Genomic DNA, 26,008 nt, shown 5'->3' with positions numbered 1-26,008 from the left:
GAAAGTATAAAAGGAACAAAGTGAAATAACCAAATGGAGGCAAACTTCTCAGCATTTTCCCTTTTGCCATTAAACATGTTGAATCTGGCAGAGTGTCATGGCTCATGCCTGTAATCCTAGCACTTTGGGAGGCTGAGGCAGGTGGATCACTTGAGCCCAGGAGTTCAAGAACAGACTGGGCAACATGGTGAGACCCCGTTTCTACAAAAAATACAAAAATCATCTGGGAGTGGTGGCGCAGGCCTGTAGTTCCTGCTACTTGGGTGGGGTCCCGGCTGAGGTGGGAGGATGGCTTGAGCAGGGGAGGTCGAGGCTGCAGTGAGCCGAGATCGTGCAGCTGGACTCCAGTCTGGACGACAGACAGAGACCCTGTCTCAAAAACAACCACAACCACAACAACAACAAAACATGTTTGATCTAAAAAAAAAAAGCAAAAACAACAACCAAAAAACCCTTTTTTATGGCTGCATGAAAATTTCCATCTAAGGTACTTCTAGATTTCTTCCCCCTTTTCTTTCTTTTTTTGGTCTCACACCTGGAGCTCGGTTCTTGGCTGACTTGCAAGTTTGCTTTGAAGGATAATGAAGAATAATTGGAACAGAATGGAGGTGGGGGAGGGTGGACAGAATAAGAAAGGGCTCCACTGCCCCCAGCTTTCACTTCCTAGAACAGGGCCAGAAGGGCCCTAGGGCGGCTTCAAGACACCCTTTTGGCCAGTCACTAACACAGTGATGTCATGTCACTCACCACAGGCACATAACAGAAGCTCAGTAAATGTGTGCTGGAGGGCAGATCAATGGACAGATTTGACACAGGTCGCCATGTATGAACTTTACCCTCTTGTTGTAACTCTACAGTAATGGTCATTGCAGCTCAGCATTCCCTTTATTAACAAAAAAGAAAAACAGGTATGCATCTGTGATCCTAGGTCCTGGCCTTATTAAGATCCTAGAGGAGTGACCAACCAGAGGTCTTTTAGCCCAAGGCAGATAGTTGTGATCAAAGCTTTCTGGATCTCTCCCAGGAGGTCCTCGGCTGGAGAGAACAGCCTAGGACCAGACCCTCCAGTGTGAAGCACCCCCTTTCCCTCTGAGACCTGTGAGCAGGCCAGCCCTGTGGGGAAAGAGGCAAAGGAGGCAGATGTGGGGGAGCAGAAAAGGTGGGGGAGGTGTACTGTTCTGGGGGAGGCAGGGTGGGAAAAGCTGTCTCTGCAAAGATGGCTCAAAGCCCCCTGAGCTCCCAGTTGAGCTTCTTACAAGAGGGAGGCTGCCCTTTCAGGGCCTCTTTTGCTCTCTTGAGACCCCCAGGGAGGGCAGCTAAGCTCACCTCTGCCTTGCGGGGCTGTGGGACTCACTTGGCTGAGCTGTTACTTGATGTCTTTGCCTTCATTTTCATAAAAACTGTAGAGTTTTGAGCTGACACTGGGAAAAATACTGCTTTTTACTTATATGCTTTAAGCATATATGAGAAAAATTAAATTATGGAATATTAGTTATGAAGCACGACGCTGCCATTTTAGAGGCCACACTTTTCTTTTAGGTGACATTTACAGGACAGCCATCCTACACGTGTGGCTGATTTCGAAAATTATAGCATGAGACATTTCAACATGATGGCTATTTCAGCCTCTTCTGCAATCATTCAGGGATGTGAATGTGTATAAAATTAGAAATTAGGTCATGTGTGAGGAATCAATCAACTCTTCCTTATCAAATCAATTCATGAGACCCAAACATAATTATGGAAACTGGTTTGAACTTTGCTTTTTAAAGTTTAGCATAGCCAGGAATTCCCAAATCATGTTACAATGTTGTCCCTTTGACTGCAAATGGAAGGGGCCACATTTCACCTTTCGAGGTCTGGGGGTTCTGTCTGGCTGTTTCTCTTTTTAATCTGCAAAATGAGGGGTTAGACTAGAGTCTGATTTAATTAGTTTCGGGTGGGGCCCAGATATTAGTATTTACTAAAAGCCCAAGAAATAATTCTAATATCAGCCAAGATCCAGTCCATTGGCTTAGGTGACCTCTAAGTCCTTCTTTGGCAACAAAATGCTATGCTTTTTATAATTAAAAAGGTGTGGGGTTTTTTTGTTTGTTTTTGTTTTTTTTTTAAGAGAGGGGTCTCACTCTGTCATCCAGGCTGGAGTGCAGTGGCACGATCACAGCTCACTGCAGCCTTGAACTCCTGGGCTCAAGTGCTCCTCCCGCATCAGCCTCCTGAGTAGCTGGGACCACAGATGTGTGCCACCATGCCAGCCTAATTTTCTTAAATTTAATTTTATTTTGTAGAGATGGGGTCTTGCTTTGCTGCTCAGGCTGTAATTTAAATTTTTAAACAAAAGTAAGTAAGGAAATCAGATTCATTTTGCAGATAATGCTACTTAAAAACATCTTCTTCCTAAATTCAGATTTCATGGAAGTCCACAAATTAAACTTGCTTCATATGGGACGCGAACCTCACGGAGTATTTTGGGCAGATCTTACGAATTTAGAAAAGTTATGTTTGCTTCACATTTTTATATTCCTAAGTGAGTTTTAAGCCAGTTATCCAAAACAAATTTATTTTTCACCTTTAAGAGTCAAGATGTCAAAGTTTTTGATTTCCAGGTGGAAATCATGGAAATCGAAAGGATCAAAAAGAAATGTTTACAGATAGAGATAAGAAATAGAGATACTGACTTTTTGCTATTTGCTAAGGATGACAATTCCCTGTGTGCATGTGTGTGTGTGTGTGCGTGTGTGAGTGTAAGTGTATGTGTGTGTCAGTGTGCGTGCATGTGTGTGTGCCAGTGTGTTTGCAATGAGCCTCTGCTGGGATGGGGGAGGAGTAGCCAGTGCTGGGGGAGCACCTTAAAGGAACTTTAAAGACAGATGGTGGCAGACTGCGGCCATGGGGCCAGCAGGCTCCTGATTTCATGGCAATGTCTGCCTAGCAACCCTCCTTATTGAAGACCATGTCTCCAGAACTAGCCAGGTTTTAAAATGTAGTTCAACTTTGGAGATGGTTTTTATTTTCTTGTTATGAAATCGAGGCTCCTGCACTAAGAACTCAAATGATTGCATGCCTGTGTCTGCTCATGAAGACGGTCTGTGGCAAAGTGATGCTAAGGTTGAAACCCATCCATTGATAGGTCACAGGAAATAGAAAGATCCAAGTTCAGTATTTGGATTAGAAATACAAGTCAAAGACGGAACACTGCCATCAGAAATGTGCGATCCTAAAAGATATTTATTTGAAAGTTTTGAAAAAAGTAAAGCTCATGCCCTGGGGCTTCTGGGAGTATGTACAAAATACAATAATTAAATTAAGTCCAGCAGTTAAAGTTCCTCATAAAAAGAAAAAGCTGGAGTGCTTCCCAATGGGGAATGCTTGACTTAAAAGGAAGGTTTTACTCTGTGGCCTGAAGGTCAACAAACTGGGACTCTGTGGGAATGGATAACATTTCTTAAAGGGGTTCTTAGGTCTTCGTTTTGTTGAAAGAAAATAAAAGTAAAAAGGGACAAGTTTTGAAAATTCAAAAAATGAAGGTGCAGTCCTAAAATCATCACAATTTTAATAAACGCTACACTGGAGGCTATGAAAACATGTTCTCTTTTCTGAGCACTAATCTAACACATATGCCCTTTGAGAAGGAAGAGAAAAAAGGCCAGTGGCGCCTTCTGAAAAAACCAGTTTAAAATATGCTGATTTTCATAGGCAGTGTGCATGCAAATTCATAGCCCATTCATTGGCTATTTATTTTGAAAACATTTACCTTAAGTATTCTCATATATTTGACAATTTAAAATTCCTTATATGACACAAAGACTGATCATATTTTAAAAACGCTTTTATGAGGCAAAATTATGAAAATTATCATCTTGGGTCACATTCTTATAACCTAAAATGGAATGTTTCTCATAATTTGAAAATATCTGTTTTTATACTAATCATTTGTTGTTACCTTTCTGGTAATATCTCCCCCAAAAGGAATAAGGTTAAGAATAGGATAGAAATTACATTTTATGAGTTTATACTGTTATAAAAGGTATACTTTATGAGTTTGTATGTACATGTAAACTTGATGTGAAGTTAAACTTTCTCATTTCTAAGCATCACTCTAGGCTCTCAAATGAGTTTCAATCACCAATTTGCAGATCATCATCTTCCTTATGACTTACATAAAAGCTGAATGTTGGCTTTGCATTAAGACAGCATGATCAAAGGCAGGATATTGGGAATAGCAGCTTTGACTTTGGGAGGCCGAGGTGGGTGGATCACTTGAGGTCAGGAGTTCGAGACCAGCCTGGCCAACATGATGAAACCCCGTCTCTACTAAAAATACAAAAATTAGCCAGGCATGGTGGCGTGTGCTTGTAATCCGAGGTACTGTGGAGGCTGAGGCAGGACAATCACTTAAACCCGGGAGGTGGAGGTTGCAGTGAGCTGAAATTGCGCCACTGGACTCCAGCCTGGGTGACAGAGCAAGACTCCATCTCAAACAAACAAACAAACAAAGAAAACAAAACAAAAAAATCCAAAAAACCAAAAACAAAGAAATAGCAACTTTGGCAGCAAAATTTAATTTACTAACTAATTAAGCAGGCTCACTGACATTTCTACTTTGATTCCCAAAGTACAGTATTATCTGTCTGTGCACTCGGGGTCTCTCTCGGGGTCTCTCTGGTAAAATGGACACCGTAATGTCCTGTGCCAAGCCCACAGTCGAGGAAGGATCGCGGAATGTCCTGCAAGCAGCTCATGGCCTAAGACATTCGATTTACCTCCAAAACACACACAGAATTAGAAAAACATAGTTTGCCCGTGTTGTTGTTTTCTTTCCTACATTTGTTATTTTTGCTTTTGGAATTGTAAGGGGAGGAAGGAAGAGAAGGTAAAATTACAAGGCAGAAGGAAGAATCTAGCAGGACTAGATGGAAGGAGAGATGATGCAAAGAACAGTGCCCATGGGGGATGGAGCTTGGGAGTGAGGCCCGCGGCCAAGAGGTGGTGTCGAGGGAGCCAGCTCAGCATGGCGCTGCAGCCTCTGTCCTTGGCGCTGGCATCCACATCATGCCTGCCCCGGGCCTTCTTCCCTCAGACAACCCAAGACATTTTCCAGCCATTCAGACCAGCCCCCAGCAGAAAATCCTGCAAAATGTGCAGGGGCACGTTGAGTCTGGGAGGCAGGTGCTCAGGGACCTACAGGGGCCGGGGGACATCAAGGTGTATTGCGAGGTGGCACTGGCCTGGTGGCAGAGCTTCCCGGCTGTGTTTTTGATGACTGGTTGTTTGAATTGTGATGAATTCGAATATCTTTGCTGGGGTCAGGCACTGTCTCTGAGGGAGGCAGTTGCTGAAAAGGAGGCTTCGTTATTTTTCTCATTGTTTCAAAACACACATTTGGAGCTTGCTCACCCTGCAGAACTGATGAACTGGGGAACCTGATGTGGAAGCACGAATCTGAGGAGCTCGAGGGAGGAGGAAGCTGTGTGGTTTAGTGGAGAGAATTTGGAGAGTTTAGTGGTAGTCTTGGTTTTGCCGCAGTGTGACCTTGAGCAAGTCCCCTAGCAGGGCCAATAGTTGCACAACTCCAGAAGGTGCCCCTAGCATTGCATTTTTTCTATGTGGATGGTGCCCCCTTCAGCCAGGAGTTGGTACTGCATAATCCTCCAGCCCTTAAGGGTCTGCAAAATCAGGGGACTGGACAAAATGATCAGATAAGAGTTTACAGTCAGAACATCTCCAGCACTGAGAGAAACTTCCATAGGCCAGCAATGGAGCTAGGAGATTGTTAATAACAACGACAACAACAAAAGAGCAATGCAGCTCCCCAAAATGCACGTGGCTGTGGGAGTGTGCCGCCCTTTCTGGTATGTCCCAGAATTTGAACACGTTTTCCTGTGAGAGCATATACTTCATCTAGTAATGAAAGTAAATATGAAGGCCAGGCCAGGTGGCTCATGTGTGTAATCCCAGCACTTTGGGAGGCCGAGGCGGGTGGATCACCTGAGGTTAGGAGCTCGAGACCAGCCTGGCCAACATGGTGAAACCCCATCTCTACTAAAAATACAAAAATTAGCAGGGTGTTGTGGTGTGCCCCTGTAATCCCAGCTACTTAGGAGGCTGAGGCAGGAGAATTGCTTGAACCCAGGAGGCAGAGGTTGCAGTGAGCCAATATCTCGCCACTACACTCCAGCATGGGTGAAAGAGTGAGACCCTGTCTCAAAAAAAATAAATAAATAAAAATAAAAATAAAGGAGAAAATGGGGTTCGCTGCGTAGAAATGCATATTCCAACCAGCTCTGCGCAGTGGGATTCCCAAACTCTACTGTGCGCAGGTTTGGCCCCTGGGTGGAAGTCACTTGATCTTTACTGAATGCCTACTATGTGCCAAGCATGATGCTAGGTGCTTTAAAAATACTGTATTTATTTATTTATTAGTTTTTCTCTTTATTTTACATTCATTCTTTTAAAAAAATTATTTTAAAAAATTATGGTAAAATATAAGAAACAAGATTTACAATTTTAAGCACTGTGGCATTAAGTACATTCGTATCGTTGTGCCACCATAGCCCTCCTCTTCTCCAGAACTTTTTTCATCTTGCAAAAATGAAACTCAGTACCCATTAAACAGTAACTCCCCATTGCCCCACCCCCAACCCTGGCAACCACCATATGCCAGGTGCTTTTGAATACAGTAGTTCATGTAATCCTCCGCCACAGGTTAGGAGCTCTGGAAGCAGATGCTCAGACAGAGTCTAGGGTGCAAGATGCCAGGGAACAACATCCAGGAAAGGAAGGAGAATTCAGGATTAGTGTGAAGGAGAAGTTGAATGGCCAAGCAGACCCAACAAAGTCTTGGCTAACCCCACTGGAAACTCTGGCATGTGTGTCCCACCGCTGGCCAAAATGGTGGGGGGCCCTGGAAGGGTCTTGGGCAAGGCAGCGGGGTGGGGAGCTGTCTGCTGACTGCATCTCCCCAGCCCGGCAAGTGGGGATCCTGGAAGTGGCGCATCTCTCTGACTACCACATCCTCATAGGAACTCTTGGAGTTAGGTGTTTTTATTTGGGTAGCTGAAGAGACTGATGTTCAGAGAGAATAAATGGCAGCTTCTTCTGTCTGCACGTAACCTAACCCATTAGTGGTAAAGCCAGCATCAGAACCTAAGTGGAGGAGGGAGACTCAGGTCCTGATTTTAATGAATACATTTTCCACAAGCTCATGCTGGGGATGAGAGGTGAGAGCAGGAGAGGGATCAGAGATGTGTGACAATGTCCAATATTCAAGGCATCCACACTATTTTTTGGGGACACACACATCTAAACAACCACTATAATGAAAGTCCAATCCATGCAACAGAAGGACTAAGGGAAGAGCAGCAAGTTGTCTCTAGGGGAGCTGGGAAGATCTCTCAGGAGTGGCTTTCAGGCTGTGTCTTAAAGAATGCTTTGGCGTTTGTTGGGTGTCATAGAGAGGGAGGGTTACAGCTTGTGCAAAGGCTTCGGAAAAGATCAGTGTGGACAGTGGCCAGGGCCTCTTGAGAGAGCCATGCTGTCACTGATGTGGGTACACGGGGGCGGGGGCAGGCAGTAGCTGGAGCTCCCTTCTGCCAGCCTGGGAGAAGCTCCCGAGAGCCGCCGCACGAATTCCAGGCCCTGGAAATTAGATGGGGAAAAATGGATGTGCCCTTGTCCTCATTTGGGGGTTTGGGTTATCAGCCAGCACAGTTCTCCCAGAAAATCGAAGCCAGAAGTTCATGTTGGTTTTTACGTTCTTCCTTTCACAGAACTCAAAAGACCATCCCCCTGCCCCTTTTTAACATTAAGCCAGATGCCTAGAGTATGGAGTCTTCGGAAGAAACTCTCCACCACAAAGCTCTCTAAAATGGAATGTTCATTTTTCTCTTGATTCTATTAGTGTGTCTGATTATGAAGGAAATTTGATTCTGTGTTTAAAAACAAAACAGAACCCAGCCAAACCAGCTATTTGGCGTTATGTAAACCAAAGAAATCCAGTTTCTTGTCACTGAATCTCTCCCCTTTAGCCAGCTATTTTATCATCTTCACATAGCCAGCGTTCGGCCTCTCTTGTTTTTTGTAAGATGGAGTTTTCAGCGTATCAACTCCTTTATTTATGTAATGAAAGGAATCTCTAAAGTTCCTTCCAGGCCTGGGGCTCCAATCCCCAGGGAACCTGCCCAGTTTTCTTTCTTTCTTTCTTTCTTTTTTTTTGAGATGGCATTTCACCCTTGTTGCCCAGGCTGGAGTGCAGTGGCAGGATCTTGGGCAACCTCTGCCTCCCGGGTCAAGCGATTCTCCTGCCTCAGCCTTTCGGGTAGCTGGGATTACAAGCATGCGCCACCACACCCAGCTAATTTTTTGTATTTTTAGTAGAGACGGGGTTTCACCATGTTGGCCAGGCTGGTCTTGAACTCCTGACCTTAAGTGATCTGCCCACCTCAGCCTCCCAAAGTGCTGGGATTACAGGCGTAAGTCACTGCACCCGACCCAGTTTTCTATATGTTTACATGTTGCATGCAACGGTGAGAGAGAGAAAGTTTCACCGACAGAGGAGTCTCACACAGTTTTGGGATTCCTCCTCAGTCAATGGTAGACACAGGTGAGTTGAGAGGCTGTCTTACACCCATCCTGGTGACAGCCAGCTTTGTCCTGTGACTTAGGTGCGGGTAGCTTGACTCTGGAAGTCTGGCCCCCTTCTACACCTTCCAGAATGGGTTTGTTCTCGAACAAGAGCTTGTATGGGAGAAAAGCACCTTAACTTGGCCAAATTCAGCCCTAATCTTGAGGACAGGTTTCCAGTTCCCTGCGTATGAGCAAAGGGGGAATGGGGCCAGGATGGAGTGTGTCTCTCTGCATGTTTGAAAGGCTGTGTACAAACAGAAGGCCTGGCCTCACTCCTCAGACCTCAGGCAGGCCTCTGACGGGTTGAGGACTGCAGCCTGGCATAGCTCCTGCCCACCAAAACCTGAGGGGAGAGGGAGATGAAAGGTGGAAAAAGTGGCTGGTTTCAAAGCATATGGCCTGTAGTTTTTCAAACGTTTTTAATTCCTAATTCGCACCTCTCTTGTTATCATCACACACTGTAGTAGCCAATGGCACTTCTTTTTGCTTTGACACTTGACATTATTTTAGGCCTCTGCTCCTCCTTTGGCTTCCACAAGGGCATTCTAATTTCAAAAGAAAAGTTCATCTGGAATAAGTCCTGTGACTGGCCCCTCTGGCACCCAGTCGGGTTCAACAGGTGTCTGTTGAATGACTAAATGAATGAATGAAGCAAATCCCTTCAAAAAGTTCGGCGACATCTTTACTCTCAGCAAAATTTCCCCATTTCCTTCTTAAACTTGGGATTACCACTTAGAGTGGCCTCCAGGGATTCCCAAGGGAAATCGGCAAAGTTGATTTAACAGTTTTGCCAAAACTCATAACCAAAAAGCTACCATAAAGGGAATGTTCATTTTCCTCTTGATTCAAATACTGTGATTGAACAAAGTGGGCGATTCGACTGGAGGACTGAAAAGCAGGGGACCGGGATCGTTCCTGCGTCCCTCAGGCTCGCGGCCAGGCGGGGTGAGGCCGGGGCTTCGGTCAAGGAGACCACGGCCAGGGAGCTGCACCGGGAGCCTGCGGGGCCCCTCGGGGCTAGTCGTTCCGCGTGGCTCGGGCGCGGATTCGGGGCTGCAGGGACCCCAGGGCCGGCGGGACCCCAGGGCGGGCGCAAGGGCCCTGCGCAGGTGTCCGGCCTGCGCGCAGGGTGCGCGGGGGTACTGGGGCCTGGGAGACCCGAGAGAGACGTTATTGTTACAGTGTAACGAGTCTGATTAACATGCTCCTGACACTTTCTCTTAGTTTCTCGGGCTCCTAGCAACAGCGCACAAAGGCGCGGGATTGTCCCGGGCTCCGCGGGGACACGGGGCCGCCTTTGATCTGCCACCATTACAGCCGGGCTGCGCGACAGGCGCGCGGGCTCCGGGCGGCGCGCGGCGGGCGGGCGAGCGGGGCCCACAGTCCAGGCCTCCTGGGCCGCCACACTCCTCCCGGCCCGGCCTCGGCCCCGGCTCCGCGCGCACCGGGGGCGCAGGCGACGCGGCCTCGGGGCTCCGCAGGGCTCGGCGTCTGCGGCCACCGCGTGTACCCCGCGCTCCTCCTGCCCGCGAGGCCGCCCACCCCGGCTCGCGGTGCCCTTCCGTCGGAAGAAGCAAAAGTCAAACCCAGCCGGTCACTTACAGTGGAAAAAAATAAAAATCATTTAAAAGGAAGGGCATGAATGACAAAGAAGTCCCAAATGATTTTGGCAAAACAAAACGAACTCGCCCCGCAGGTTGCAGCGCGCTTGGCGGAAACGGGGTTCGAGTGGCCGCCGCCGCCCGGGCGCTAACGACGGCTTCGGCCCCTTCCCGCAAGCCGCTCTTTACGTCGTGGGCAATTCTTACTGACTCGGAAGGCGATATGCTGCCAAATAACAACTGGAATTTAAACAAACGAACACCACCCCCTCCAAAACCAGCCCGCGCAGAGCTGCCGGGTCCCAAGCGCGGGCTCGCCCGCGGGGTCTGGGAAAGTCACTGATCCTCCGTGGGGGCCGCGCTCAGGTACGCCGCTCCGCCCGCGGGAAAGACAGCGCGGAAAGAAAGGCGAAGACTTTCACGCTGAAATGCTGGGGTCTGGTCCTGCCTCCCCCCTCCCCGCGAAGACGAGCTGGGAAGCCTGGCAGCGGCTCCGCGGGTCACACCCGACCCTCGGCCGCGTCCACGAGCTCGGGGCCTGCGGGCCGTCTCAGAACCTGTTTTGTGCAATTAATTCATTGCTTTTCTAGTACTAGAGGAAAGAAAGAAAACACAGAAGATTCAGTTTTCCAAGGTAAACCGAAATCATAAAAGCAGAAGGTCCTTCCAATTAAAACAAAACAAACCGTATTTTTTTTCTCCTCGTGGCATCATTAGAAAATTACAGTGTCCCCAATGAAGAAAGTCAGTTTCCCGAACTCCCGCAAAACGACCGGGTGCAAAAGTGTGAATGATAATAATATGTCTATTTTAGAGAGGGGGGAAAACGACATGGTTTTCTATCTGCCCAGCGAAATATGCCAGGGAAGGAGTTACTTTCAAATTCAAATCGGAGGCGGTGAAGTCTTCATCCCGCAGGACTGTTTTCCCAGCCGTCCCTGGAGGAGAGGAGGGGAGGGCGGCCCGGAGGACTAACACTGGGACATCAGACGGGAACGCTCCCGGATGCCGAGAAACTTCCTAACTTGTGCTCACAGACACTGCCTGACTCTGACTGGAGTTCCCTTCACCATTTCAATAAAACATGACTGTATTGATATAATCCTCTATACATTAAAATGAGGTTGTCACAGATTGTCATTAAGACCTCAGTAAAACAATGAAGACATTATTGGGCACCCCCCCCTCAGGCAAGGTATTAGGGGAATAAAGCAATCTACACCACACGGGTCCTATTGAGATTAATGAAAAAATTATGCAAAAAAAAAAATCTCAATTTCATTTTCCCGTGACGGGGCTTTGCATACATACAGTCAGTCTTGCCTTGCACCTGATGATTTATTAAACTAATCTACAGTGATCACCACTGATGTTCTCAACTCAATCTTGTCCCGGCTCATTTTCTAAGTAATTGTTTCTCATTAGTTCTGATAATGTTTTAATAGTGTTACCCATAATTTAGACTCCAAGAATTAATAACAGGGGGGTGATATGGCTAAGCGGCTTGTGATGAGCTACACAAAATATAAACAGGTATGGTTTCTAATGAATCAGATTAGCTGCAAGGTCCTCTTCCTGTCACCCACGCCTGGCTCAGGAGTCGGGCAGCTCTCACTTCCCCATGTCGGGGGTGCCCAGTGAGCCCAGTGGAGATCACACACCCACCCTTGACTGCTCTCCCACCTTTCCCAGGGTACCTGGGCCCACCCATGGCACCACAGAGATGCGGGTGGGGAAAGAAGGGGAATACCCTTTGCCTGCCAGCATCTTCTTCCTAGAGTTTTGTTCTTCAAGGAATAAGGCACCATGGGTTTCTGATCAGGACTGAACTCTCTTCTGGGACCCTCGTCGTTTGGGTCTCTGTTCAGGGAATGGGACTTTGGTCCAGATTTGTGGCTCTCATACGTCTTAGTCTCATGATCCTACCCTAATAGGGACCACGGGTTATGAGGAAGATAATAAACTGGACATTTGGGGAGACTGAAACAAGGTGGTTTTGTTTCAACAAAGCAGTTTGGGATGAGGGCAGGGGCGTGGCGAGCAGTCCAATGTGGTTGGGACCTAGGAACCCGTGGCCTGGGAGTGGCCAGCAGCGGGAGGCCTAGCCGGTCCGGCCTCCGCACCACCCAGGGGCCTTGCGGAGGGGCCTGCTTTTCCCCAGGTCTGTAGGGCTCCTTGGCTGGGGACAGGAGGCTCCCAGTGAGGCCTTGAGGAGGCCCCTCTGTGTGGGGCTGGCTGGCTGGCTGCCTGTGGGGCTGGGGTGGAGACTAGAACGCAAGCCCTTCATCCCCTCAAGCCAAGGGCTTCTTTGGATTAGGCTGGAGGATGGGAAGGGTAGTTAGATTGGGGTGAGGGCTGCCCATAGGAAGGACAAGGTGAGGTTTATTTTCTTCTTTTGCTTAGGGCCAGCTCTGCCTCCACTGCTTCTAACACCCTCAGCGGGTGTGTATGGCAGGGGCAGAGTGAGAGAGGCCTTCTTTTGCCTTCCCACTGCCAAGCCATCCTCCCATCCCTCTGTGTTCTGAGCAGAGGGGGAGACTGGGGGTGCACAGCGTGGTCCTGGGTTACCTGGTGTGCACCTGACTCCAGGAGTCCCATCCTTGGTGGGTCCTAGCTGCAACAATGGGTGCCCCTCTGGGAACTGCTGCTGCTGCCCCGTCTGGGGTCTGGAAGCAGTGTGGCTAGAGGCCATTCGGCTCTGAAGTTGGTGAGATGCCATCTTCCTCCTTCCGGCCTCTGAGTGAGGATGGGGCTAGCTCCCACCTTCCTTTCTGGCCACTCTGGGGCAGCCCAGGGTGGCCAGTGTGGAGGGTGGCACTCCTCTATGAGGGACCCCACGGAGCATGTGCCATCTCCATTTAGGAGCTATCTGTCTCCTGGATCCCGTGTTTGAGAAATGAGTTGGTGTCTTCACAGAATGAGGATCCCCAGAGCCATCTTGCCCGGTGCTGGCTCCCCGCATGTCTGTCCCTCTCTGGGTGGGGGTCGCCTGGTGGCGGTGGGACTCTGCGGCCGTGCTTTTGTGTGATGGTGCCTCTCCTGGTGTCTAACCTCAGCTCCTCACCTCTCGGGCTTCCTGTGGGAATTGAGAGAAGTGGGGAAAAGGAGAGGCCTGGTTGGGGCTCATGCTAGGGGCCGCAGAGGAAATAATCCAAAAGGGCGTAGGAGGAGGTGAAAAATGAAAGTAAAAAACAACTGTTTTCTATTTACAAATTTAAATAAACAGAACAGCCTTCCCCGCGGTGTTTGTCTAAGAGTAGCAGCGTTGCTGCTGTGTAGGTCATGAAAAGGTTGGTGTAGAGTTTAAAACTTCCCATTCTGTTAATTTCTTAAGGAACAGTCGTCCAGAGTCTCGGCACAAAAGCTCATGATTTAATGAGGAACAGAAACAAAATCTCTGATTGTTGGTGTTTCAAACTTCATTGGCGTCCTCTGGCAAGCACAAGTTGATCCCTCTGCAGCTTCAATACCCTTTAGCCTTCAATATAAGAGTACATGCTGAATAGGGAACAATGGCTGGTTGTTATGTTTATTTACCCTTACTACAAGCTGGGTTAACCTCTTCAAAACAGCTTTACTAAGCCCGTTAACCACACCACCCATCTGACCTGCAGCCGCATCTCTAATGTGATGCAAATCTCGCAGGGGCCACATGCACCAGCTCGGGTGCATTGTGTCTTCTGAGACGCTACAAGTTTATGACTGAGGGAGTCCTGTCCCAGCCATACATTTCCAGGGGGAAATAGCCTCAATGGCAAACAGTTAAATGGGAAAATAAAGGGGGAGAATGGATGGTCTTGTGTTTCTGCACATTTATTTTTTAATTGCCGGTAATGGTTGACCCACAGCATTCACCCAGGATGACAGCTTTCCTGTTCATCATCTAGCAGTTCAAGGAGATGGATGTTTCGTTTTAGGGGTGGAGGTTAATAGTAACCAGTTTCGAAAGTTTATTTTTAGAAAGTGTCTTTTTAAGCCAATATAATACTTAGTATTCTTTTTTGATGCCATCTCTGTTGTTTTATCAGATTACTAGTGAAATAGAGATGACCCCTTAATGTTGTTACTATGTTTTAAAGGCCTGGCTTTTCTTAAAATTATTTGTGGTGTCAGCTGTATAAATGAACAAGCAGGAAACATTTACTAACATGAGAAGGGTGGAGGGAATATGTCTATTTGGGAAAGATCCATTTCATTAAAGACCTACCTTCGCCTCACAGCCCATCTTTCCCCAGGATCTTACCTCCCTGTGAAATCATAAGCCCATATTCGTAATACACTAAAAATGATAAAATCATAAGCTTGGATCCAAAAGGAAAAACGTTCATTTTTTTAGGGGAATAACTGGCCAGTGAGACAACAACAACAACATCGTGATTAACATGAACTGTAAACGGAGTCAGGTCCCAATCTGGCATCCTAACAAGTTGCTTTGAGTATTGTGGTTTGTCTTTAAGAAACCCACTGTATATGTTCAGCCCACCTGATGAGAGCTTCATTTAACAGATCATTTTTCCTTGATGGAGGTGGCAAGCGTAACAGTGTTCTGGGCCTGCTTCAGTAATGGCATGTCGATCATACTCCCTTGGAAAGTAAAGGCCCCCTGGAAAACAGAGAATACAAACTTCCTGAAAGAATACTCGAAATTATAGGTTTCCTTTCGGTGCACACTTGTGCAACAAGAACATTTTAGATTCCACCTGAATTATACTGACTTTCCCACCCAACTTTTGAGAAAGCCAAAGTAAATTACAGAGGAAAGACTTCTTTTTTCCCCCTAAAGAGGGGGAAAAAATAAAAATCTTCAGCATTTTAATGGAGAGGAGAAACGCATTGGACACAAGACAGCAGACTGTTCAGTTAACTCTCGAAATCAAGCAGAAAACAGCTGTGGAAGGAACATCTAAATACTTCCCTATATATTTTTGAAATATTATGTAGAACTTTAAAAGCAAGAATATATTCTGGCAACTGATTATTGTTTTAAAAAATTGTACCATCAGGCTAATGGCAAAATCTTACCTCCTTGCTGTAACATAATTGAGAGGTAACATGATAAGGTTATGAGAAAATGCAAGGTAGGATTGCACTGAGTACAAAGAGATGAGTCTGTTGGTAAACCCATACAGAAGATGATTAGAATTAACAGGGACGGCCAGGCGCAGTGGCTCACACTTGTAATCCCAGCACTTTGGGAGGCCGGGGCGGGCGGATCACCTGAAGTCAAGAGTTCAAGACCAGCCTGGCCAACACGGTGAAACCCTGTCTCTAATAAAAATACAAAAAAATTAGCTGGGCATAGTGGTGCACGCCTGTAGTCCCAGCTACTCGGGAGGCTGAGGCAGAAGAATTGCTTGAACCCAGGAGGTGGAGGTTGCAGTGAGCCAAGGTCACACCACTGCACTCCAGCATGAGTGACAGAGCGGGACTCCATCTCAGAAAAGAAAGAAATACCAGGGACATGAGCTGTAACAAAGGAATCATAGATCTGTTGAATGTTAAGATGGGAAGGCATCTCTGAAATCTCTTGGAATAGTCCCATTTTACAGACTCATTTTTTAAAAAATTTCTACCATACTTATATAGACTGTGTCAAGTAACCTAAGCCCTGTTTTAGATGAGGAAACTGAGGCTCAGAGTAGTAAAAGAAGGAAAAAAAAAGAAGTGATCTTCCAAGGTCATGTGACTAGGGAAAGCCAGAGCTGGGGCTGATGCTTGGGTCTCAGAGCTTCAAGCCTTCATCAGAGATCCCCACATTAAGAAGACAAGGTAGCTTCTTTAAGTGCATCAGCAAAAGATAGATTAAATGGACAGAAAGCAGCATGCTCAGAACCCAAAGTTAATGTCTGGTTATTTGTGTTCTTTTCATCACTTCCTTTTGCTGCTTACAATGATATCCCTTCATCCTAATCCACCCTGCTTTGACCTGTTGGCAAGGATGCTGGTGTGACTGGGTTGCAGGGGTCCTTCGAGATCTGGGGGTGGTTGGGGCAATCCTAATGCACATTGATGATGGTCTATTTGCATCTATTGCAGCCGTTTCTGGATTTCACAAGTACCACTTCCCAACAGTCAATGCTGATGTTACTCAGGGCTGCCGGGACAGGAGTGCTGGGCTCTCATGATGAGGGCTGAGAGGTAGTAACTTACGGTTATACATAGGATGGAGGTAAAGAAAAATGGGGGGAATCCTTAGCAATGACTTTTGGGATTTATCTTTTGATTGAGAGAGATTCTAAGCCTACTAGGATTAGAATTTTTACCAGCAGTGGCCAACCTTTTCAGCCTTAGAAATGATGACTCTTACTCACATGAACACCTGTGTGGCCTAAATTCCTGTAAGTCACTTCCCAGCCCTCTCGTTTTTACTGTTTTTACCCCTAGATTGTCCTTTCCATAATTTCATTCCCTCGAGCTAATTTTGGTCACCTCTGTGACGGGGAGGAATTTTCCTAAGTTGGTTGGAGGTTCCGAGGAGGTCCTGTAGGCTGGCGTTACGTGGAAATCCGGGCCTGGGTCACATGCTGTTTTACAAGGCCATCGTCTAGTTTTCTTATTGGAGTAAATGATGAAGACCAAAGGCCTCTTGGTTATCCACCCACCAAGTGGGTTATGGCCCTGTAAAACAGCACATCTGTCCTGCTAGGGTTTAAACAATAGGCTGGGGAGACGAAATTAGCATAGATGCACAGGAAATCAAAACGGTGCGCAGAGAATCCAAACGGTGGCTGTGAGTCTGTGCCATGTTCCCGAGCCTGCTTTGGGTTCCATGTGCACATCAAAGATAAAAAACACTTAATGTAGTTTTTCAAGACTGGGAGATTATTTCTTCTATGGTCCCAGGTTTTGCTTGATTTTCTTTAAGGTGCAAAACAAAATGTAGCATTTTTCTTGTTTCCTGCATCTCTGCAAATGGAGGATTGTAGTGTTATGAACGAGACTGCCTAGCGTGAATATCCCCAGGCTCTCACATAGCCACCTATAATTTAGGTGGTATTTTTTTAACCTATGGGTCTATAGGTGAGATGAAAAATAGTCTATTGGTCAGGATTTAGAAAAATGCAGTTCATCAAAAAGCTACTTGGATTTTTGAGGAGGGTTTGAAATCTTCCTTAATGATTATATTTTATATTTATTATATATTTTTTGAGACTGAGTCTCGCGCTGTTGCTCAGGCTGGAGTGCAGTGGTGTTATCTCGGCTCACTGCAACCTCTGCCTCCCGGGTTCAAGCGATTCTCCTGCCTCAGCCTCCCAACTAGCTGGGACTACAGGTGTGTGCCACCACGTTTGGCTAATTTTTTTGTATTTTTAGTAGAGACTGGGTTTCACCATGTTGTCCAGGCTGGTCTCGAACTCCTGGCCTCAGGTGATCTGCCCACCTCGGCCTCCCAAAGTGCTGGGATTACAGGTGTGAGCCACCGCGCATAGCCTCATGGTTAAATTTTTTAACACCCATGCTACTGTAATAATAATAGCTATAATTTTTTGAGCAGTTCCTAGTCTGGGGCCTGTTGCCTGGCACTTTACATACATTATTCCATGTAATGCTCATAACAACACTTTGAAGTAGATACCATTATCCAACCCCAGTAAAACTTTTTCTTTTTAGTTGTGGCAAAAACATAAAACATAAAATTCACCATCTTAGACATTTTTAAGTGTACAGTTCAGTAGTGTTAACTCTGTGTACATTGTGCTACAGAACTCCAGAGCTTTTCCTTCTTGCAAAACTGAAACTCTGCAGCCTGTGCATGGTGGCTTACGCCTGTAATTCCAGCACTTTGGAGGCCAAGGCGGATGGATCACCTGAGGTCAGGAGTTCGAGACCAGCCTGGCCAACATGGTGAAACCCTGTCTCTACTAAAAATACAAAAATTAGCTGGGCATGGTCGTGGGTGCCCGTAATCCCAGCTACACGGGAGGTTGAGGCACGAGAATTGCTTGAACTTGGGAAGCAGAGGTTGCAGTGAGCTGAGATCATGCCGCTGTACTCCAGCCTAGGTAACAGAGCAAGACTCCATCCTAAAAAAAAAACAAAAAACTCAAAATCTCTGAAACTCTGTATCTATAAGACAATTCTCCATTTCCATGTCCCCCTGCCCTCAACAACCACCATTCTACTTTTGACAAGGATCCCAAAAGTAGAATCCTTGGGTTTCACTCTGTCACCCAGGCTGGAGTGCAGTGGCGTCATCACGGCTTACTGCAGCCTCGACCTCCCAGGTTCAGGCCATCCTCCTGCCTCAGCCTCCCGTGTGGCTGGGACCATAGGTGTGCACCACCATGCCCAGCTAATTTTTTATGTAGAGACGAGGACTCCCTATGTTGCCCAAGCTGGTCTCAGTCTCCTAGGCTCAAGTGATCCTCCTGCCTCGGCCTCCCAGAGTGCTGGGATTACAAGGCATGAGCCACTGCTCAGCACCATTCTCCTTTCTGTCTCTGAGTTTGTACTCATCCCCTTTTAATAACTGAGGAAACTGAGGCAGAAGGAGCTTAAGAACTATGTGCAACTTAGCCCTGCAGTTAGTAAAGATATAATAGAACAGGGATAAAGCTGACTCTATCTAATGCCAAGCCTGTGCTCTTAGGGGCCTGGTGATTGAAAAGGGTTCTCTGAGTGTGTTCTGTGACCCCCTGAATCAGAACAATGGGCGGGGGGGGGGGGCGGGGCTTGTTAAAATGCAGATTCCTGGGCCCAGTCCCATGTGGTTTGTGCAGAAAACCTAGAGGTTGACTAGGACTCCTCTGGTGATTCTAATGCACATTCATGTTGAGAACTTCCGTGTTTTAGCTCCCCCAGGTAGAAATGGTTAGGCTGGCTTGGATATGCAGGTCTATAAAGTGAAGAGTCCTCTTGCAGCCTTCTGTAAATGATGCCTTTCTCTTGTAAGGCATCCCCAAGATGCCAAATGGCAGAATTTCCTTAGGTTAGTCACCACTTATCCATTCATCCATCAAGTATGGACCGAGCAGCTTCCTTGTGCCAGGCCCTGGTGAGTCACTTGGGACAGTGAGAGGATGAGACTTGGCCCTGCCCTCTGGGAGCTTACCATTTGCTGGAGGGGAGAGGGAAGGAAGAAGCAGGTGCTACCTGATGCAACAAGAATCGGAGAAAAGGCCAGGGTAGTGAGCACAGGGACGATCTGAGGGCCTGCCATGGCTGCACTTCTTCCCAATCAGGGCCATCTTTGTGAGACTGCACTGCTCACACAGATACGACATTGGGTACCTAGAGCAATGCCAGGCATCTCCACGCATTGCCGTGGAACTCCGGATGCAATGGGCTTTTGACAGTTACCTATGGCATTATTTGTTGTAATAAATCACTGGTCAATTGCTTTGCACATCTTACTGTACATATGTCTATGATTTCAGACTCCTGGAGGTGAAGGCCAGTATCACCATAGCACACGTGTCTTCTGCGTAGGAAGGAAACAGTCACCATCGAACTGTAGTTTTTCTGACACCTCGGCCATTGCCCGTGGATCAGATAAGCACTGACATAATCTGACTTACAATTTGATGGTGAAGGTGATGATGACGGCGTGATGACAATAGTAATCACATCTATGGGAAATTGTCATATATTTTGCATTTCTGGTACTTAGTACTTGACTTTTTTTCTCCATAGTCCTAAAAGAGTAATTTTCTAGAAACTACAAATTGATCTAAGTCTTTCCCTATTCACTATGTTTCCAAATTAACTTCTGTGGACACTGAAGGGGTTCCTTCTGGCACATTCTGATGACAGTATTGCTGTGGCTCCCTGAGAGGGAGTTCTCTGTGAGAATTAACGCTAATATTTGAATACAGCTGCTAGAGTCCTTCTTTTTTGGGGTATCACCCTTTTCCCATATGGTGCTAAGTCTTTCTGTTCAATGAATGAATGACTGGCCTCACAGCAGTTCCCAGGGAATTCCTAAACTTCCAGCCAGTGTTGGCCGTGATCAAATTTCTCCTCGAGATCCTGGCTGTGCCTTCCACTTGCTAAATCTCTCAGCCCAGCTGTGGCCTCCTGGGATACGGCTCTTCCTTACCTACGAGGTCAACAGCGCCCTGAAACTCCTCAAAAAAGGCGGAAGATGATGCTCCCGGAGACACTCTCATGGGCACTGTTTCATTCTTCTTTCCTATTTTGCAACTTCTCCCACTTGGAGAGTCCTTAGAAAGGCCCTCGTGTGCCCTTGGTTCCCTCTCAGTTTTGTTGTGACATTCATTTTAAGGATATCCGTTTGGGTGCCAGGCACCCTCAGCTCAGTGAGGCTTCCCGGCTCCAAAGCTGGCTCCTGGAGCTCTCAGGGACATGGTGCCAGGATGTTTATAGGGAGTGGCACTTTTCTAGTTGGGAGCGTGCTGTTATCTTTCTAAAACAGATCTGATGGAATCATCCACTTGCTTTAACCCTGCCATGGTTTTCTCTGGACTTGCAGAATTAAGTGCAATATCTTCAGTGGAGACCCAAGCCTGCCCATGATGGGACCCTCCCCGCTCAGCCTCATCTCCGGCCAGTCCCCTGAGGCCTGTCCCCCAACACACACCGCGCTGCAGCTCTGTCGCATGCCCTGTTCTCTCTCTGAAGGCCCTTTCCCTGTCTGGCAAACTCCTCCTGATGCTTCCAGATGTCAAGGTGTCACCTCTCTGAAGTGTTTTGAGGCCTCCTTGGTAGAGCAAATTCCTCTCCACCCTTTCCCTGTACAGCTCTTGGTATAGCCTGTGTTCCCATCTAGTGAGAGTATTTGTTTACATTGCTGTCTTTCACAACACTGTGAGGCCCCTGTGGGGAGGCGCCAGGCCTCACGTACCTTTGACTCCCAGGACCTGGCACCCAGCACCCAGTACCTGCCAGTTACACGGGAGATGCTCTGTGACCGCTGACCTGGTGATGATGGAAAAGGCTGAATGCAAAGCCAAGAGCAGCAATACCGACCTGCCTGAATAGAGGGACACAAGTTCGATAGTTGGTGATTTGGAGAAGGACTCTTTTTCTTTAATTTGGGACCTTAGGGAAGGGACTGTAGTTGTCTGGGCAAAGCTTTGCTATCACACATACGTGCTGAATCTTTAAGTCACCTGGAATGTGCAGTGAGGCTTCATCCCAGCTGGTCTCAGGGATATGGGGCTCTGCCTCCCACCCCATCAAACTCTGCAGGATGCCCTGGCCCACACCTGTGCCTATCAGCTCCCTGCATTGACATGGATGCAGAGCCTACTGCATACCTGGCGTGCCACAGGCCCAGGGACTTACGACAGCAGGCAACAAGGCAGATGTGGTCCCTGACCTCACAGGGCTTCCAGTCTAATGGCGGGAAGGACATTAAATAGACAGTGATAGAAATGGCTATTACTTATGAACTAGAACATTTGCTCCAAAAGCAAGGCACAGGGGAGTTGAAGAGTAACTGATAGGGGACCTAACCTGATCAGGTGGGGCATCCTGTGGGACGTGATGTTTAAACTGACATGTGAAGGGTGAGGAGCAGCTAAGCAGGGGAAAGGGTCAGGAGGAGGGAAGGAAGACAGACCAGGGCACATGATGGCTCTCTCTGGGGCGTGAGCTGGGTGATTGAGAGGACAGTGATAGGAGAAGACAGAATCACCCCAGGTCTCCACAAAGCTTTCCAGCTCTGAGCTCACCCTTTTCCTCTCCTTTATCTGCACGCGTCTCTCTGTGCCCCTGATCTGGTAATATTCACTGGTCAGTTGGCCAACACTTGCTGAGCCTCTGGTAGGACACCATGGCTGACTTCAAAACTGGTAATGTCGGGGCCAGTGTGGTAGTGTAATCCCAGCACTCTTGGGCTGAGTGGGGAAGATCGCTTGAGCCTGGTCAAGGCTGCAGTGAGCTGTGATCACACCACTGCACTCCAGCCTGGGTGACAGAGTGAGACCTTTTCACAAAAAGAATTTTCATGTTGGCTTGGGCTCAAGTTAACTCATGCAAATGACTTAACAGTTAAAGGGCAAGTGAGTTTATGATGTTTGTGGTGCTTCAGGGCCAAGGAGCTGCAGAGAGAAGGAGCTATCACAATGGTGCTGGTTTGGCCAGGGAAGGGCTTCAAGGAACAGGTATTTAAAAGTCAGCTTTAGAAGGTCAGGGATGCCAGGAGACAGGAGAGGGGCATGGGGACTGGAAGGGGACACAGAGAAGTGTGCATGGAGTCGGCTTTCTTTGCTCTGCAGGAGCCTTGTGTCTCTGGTCACCAGTGACATAACAGACACACAAAACTAAGGGGTGTGGTAGGAGACACTGGATCTTTCTGTGGCTCTGTCTATGGCTCAAAAGCTGTCTCCTAGAGCCTGAGGACACGCAGCCTACTCCAGCCTAAATTAAAGCAATCTGGAAGAGAGATGACATTTTAAAATATTGGTTCTGCTATTTTTTTTTTTTTTTTGAGATGGAGTCTAGCCCTGTTGCCCAGGCTGGAGTGCAATGGCGTGATCTCGGCTCATTGGAACCTCCGCCTCCCTGGTTCAAACGATTCTCCTGCCTCAGCCTCCTGAGTAGCTGGGATTTCAGGCGCCCGCCACCACACCCAGCTAATTTTTGTATTTTTAGTAGAGATGGGGTTTCACCATGCTGGCCAGGCTGGTCTTCAACTCCTGACCTCATGATCCACCCGCCTCGGCCTCCCAAAGTGCTGGGATTACAGGGGTAAGCCACTGCGCCTGGTCGGTTCTGCTATTTATTAGCTGCTTGACTTTTCTTATGACAAAGCACATAAAGACAGTCTCTATTAGACGAAGCTGGACTGAAACCCGGTGGGGTTCCTGTTCTTGCTACATGCACTGATGGGCCCACATTTGCTCCTTCCTGGACCCTAAGCAGAGGAAGTTGAACCACCTGTTTCCTTTTCTTCACTCTGGGTGTTTTTCCTCTGTCCAGAGGTGGTCCGAGGATCCAACGATGGGGAAGCTAAGAGCTGGGCTGGGCTGCCCTGGCCTGGCCCAGCCCTACTTCCGAGTGGGACAGCATGGATGGATTGTCTGGCACAGCTTTCTGGGTGCCAGGGGAGGGGTAGATCTAGGGGAAAGGATGTCAGTTTCCTTGAGGAGGAAATAGGAAGATTGTCTTGGCAACTATAACCTCTACTCTAGTTAACTATACCCTCAGTAAGCCCTGGAATATTAGTTTCCAAACTGAAAATTGGAGGAGGGTAATGCTATTAGGAAGGCCCATTACCCAAAAAAGAGGTTTCATTTGATAAGTACTTTATACTATTACAAAATATTCTTTTTTTTTTTTGAGACAGGGTCTCACTCCCGTCTCCCAGGCTGGAGTGCAATGGCACGATCACAGCTCATCGTAGCCTTGACTTCCCGGGCTCAGGTGGTCCTCCCACCTCAGCCTCCCCACTAGCTGACTAGCTGGGACTACAGGCATGCCCCACCAAGCCTGGCTAACTTTTTGTATTTTTAGTAGAGATGGGGTTTTGCCCTGTTGTCCAGATTGGTCTTGATCTCCTGATCTCAAGTGATTCACCTGCTGCGGCCTCCCAAAGTGCTGGGATTATAGCTGTGAGCCACTGCGCCTGGCCCAAAACATTTTCAAAGACATTTTCTCACCTATAGTACAGAAGGCATGATTATTTAGTTTTACAGGTGCAAACAATGGGGTTCAGTACTAGTTAATCTGATAAAGGAACTTAAGAGGACAAGACTAGAATCTAAGGCTTTTTACCCCAAATCTCAAATTCTTCTTATTAATCACTGTAACCCAAAGTATGGCTGATAACTGTATTTGGGATAATTATAAAGTTCTAATACAGCTACATATTTATTTTGTATATACTATGTATTTTAAATTATATTTAATGTAATTTATAAAAATAGCATATCTATTTCAGAAATATTATTACATAAGATGAGGCTAAAAATACATACAGATAATGTGCAGATAAGCAAATACGTGAAACTGCAATTTTAACAAGAGAATTTGGGAAAAAGTAAACTATAACATTTTTCATCCTGGGCTTCCATTTGAAAGTTCTTACTATAATTTATTACAATACTAGAATTCAATAATACAATATATGAGTGACATTTTAAGTCTTAAAAACACCTAAAGCATTTGTTAGGAGGATTGAAGGCAGTGATATTTGGTCCTTGTATAACATCTGAATATCAGTAACCCTTTGTTTTATGGATAAACATCTTTAAAAATTGTAATGAAGGCTGGGCACAGTGGCTCACGCTTGTAATCACTTTGGGAGGCCAAGACGGGAGGATCCCCTAAGCCTAGGAGTTTGAGACCAGCTTGGGCAACATAGTGAGACTCTGTCTTTTCCAAAAAAAAAAAATTAGCTGGGCGTGCTGACACGCACCTGTGGTCCCAGCTACTCGGGAGGCTGAGGTGGAAGGATCACTTGAGCCCAGGAGGTCGAGGCTGAAGTGAGCCATGATCATGCCACTGCACTCCAGCAACAGGGTGAGACCCTGTCTCAATAATTAAATAAACAACTGTCAGGAAGATAGTAAAAGAATATGACTGGAGACTTAGAAAGTATAGAACGTGTTTTTCATCTTTTTACACTTTAAATTGTAGTGATAATTTCATCAGTATTTTAATAATATTTTGAATTGAAATTCAGCAGCCATTCATTCCTATTGCCAGATAATTTACGGATGCTAATCTATCTCTACATGAAATTTCTGAAAGTTCAACTGAAGTCATTTAACACGGACACCAATTCACATTGTGCTAATCTAGGGTTACCTATCATGGAATTCAGACGGAAGACACTCCATGGCCTTTGATGGAGAAGCCCTTTAAATAATTCATAAGAATGTAACAGTGGGAATATCGGGTTTGGGGTGGGATGGGGTGGCGTTCATGTTGCACCTGACTGGGAAGCACAGTGAAAAGCCAGACGGGAGCAGCATGCTGAGCAGCTAGGGAAGGCCCCGGAAGGCCCAGGTTCAGAGAGGGTGCTGAGTTTGGGGGTCATGCAGGAGGTTGGGAGGATTCTGCACCCTGGGCAGTTAGTGGATTCATTTTCCAAGCTCTGAAAGGTGCAGAAGCCTGAAGAAGCTCCTCTTTATCCCTCCCGTCCCTTCCCCTGTAGCTCTCTGGCTGTCACTCAGAGGGTAGGGCCATGAGGGGCACGGAAGGGAGGCCTCTTGTGTTCCTGGGGCAGCTCCACCTGCCAGGTCAGTGATGGTCTGAGCAGGCACAGGGGATCATCTTCTCCACACAGAAACAGGGCACTTTCCAGGATAGACACAGCCTGCTGTGGCTCTCAGTAGCCTGTGGCTGCAATGAAGGGGAATGAAGCTCCCTGGAGAGAAAGGATCTGGCTTTTCTGGGGGTTTCCCTTAGAAGCAGCTTCATGCAGAGGTTAGGGATGTGGACTTTGGGCTCCATTACACCTGACTTTGAATCCAGGGATGCCTTTTCCTAGCTGTGTGATCCACAATGAATAAAGCTACCTTTCCCAGTCTTAATTTCTTCATCTGGAAAATGGGGATAATATCGCCCCTGTAGGGCTGCTGTGAGGATTACATAAAATAATATATGCAAGGGCCAGGTGCAGTGGCTCACACCTGTAATCCCAACACTTTGGGAGGCCGAAGCGGGCAGATCACTTGAGGTCAGGAGTTCGAGACCAGCCTGGCCAACATGGTGAAACCCCGTTTCTACCAAAAATACAATGAGCCGGGCATAGTGGCATGCGCCTGTAATCCCAGCTACTCGGGAGGCTGAAGCATGAGAATCGCTTGAACCTAGGAGGCAGAGGTTGCAGTGAGCCGAGATCCTGCCATCGTACTCGAGCCTGGGCAACA

General features: G+C 47.2%; 1 protein-coding gene across 5 annotated transcripts in view; it reads right to left on the bottom strand.

The window, feature by feature from the left end:
- Positions 1 to 6,400: 6,400 nt before the first annotated feature.
- CLYBL (citramalyl-CoA lyase) overlaps positions 6,401 to 26,008 on the bottom strand; it is a 295,682-nt gene continuing 276,074 nt past the window's right edge. For 2 of the 5 annotated variants that reach the window (XM_014347493.4, XM_055096968.2), the window contains 2 exons: positions 14,710 to 14,829; positions 6,401 to 13,302 (listed from right to left, as the gene is read on the bottom strand). In XM_014347493.4, the coding sequence (XP_014202979.3) occupies positions 14,734 to 14,829 (96 nt within the window). In that variant the 3' untranslated portion in view covers positions 6,401 to 13,302; positions 14,710 to 14,733. Of the gene's footprint in view, positions 13,303 to 13,576; positions 13,725 to 14,709; positions 14,830 to 26,008 lie in introns of those variants that run through there. The other 3 variants (XM_003832050.6, XM_057299613.2, XM_034936912.3) reach the window with 2 other exon arrangements.

This window comes from Pan paniscus, chromosome 14 (genome assembly GCF_029289425.2).
Source record: "Pan paniscus chromosome 14, NHGRI_mPanPan1-v2.0_pri, whole genome shotgun sequence".
In the NCBI taxonomy this organism is placed as follows: Eukaryota; Metazoa; Chordata; class Mammalia; order Primates; family Hominidae; genus Pan; species Pan paniscus.
Note: the sequence above shows the minus strand (reverse complement) of the source record. Positions and strands in the feature narration are given on the sequence as shown.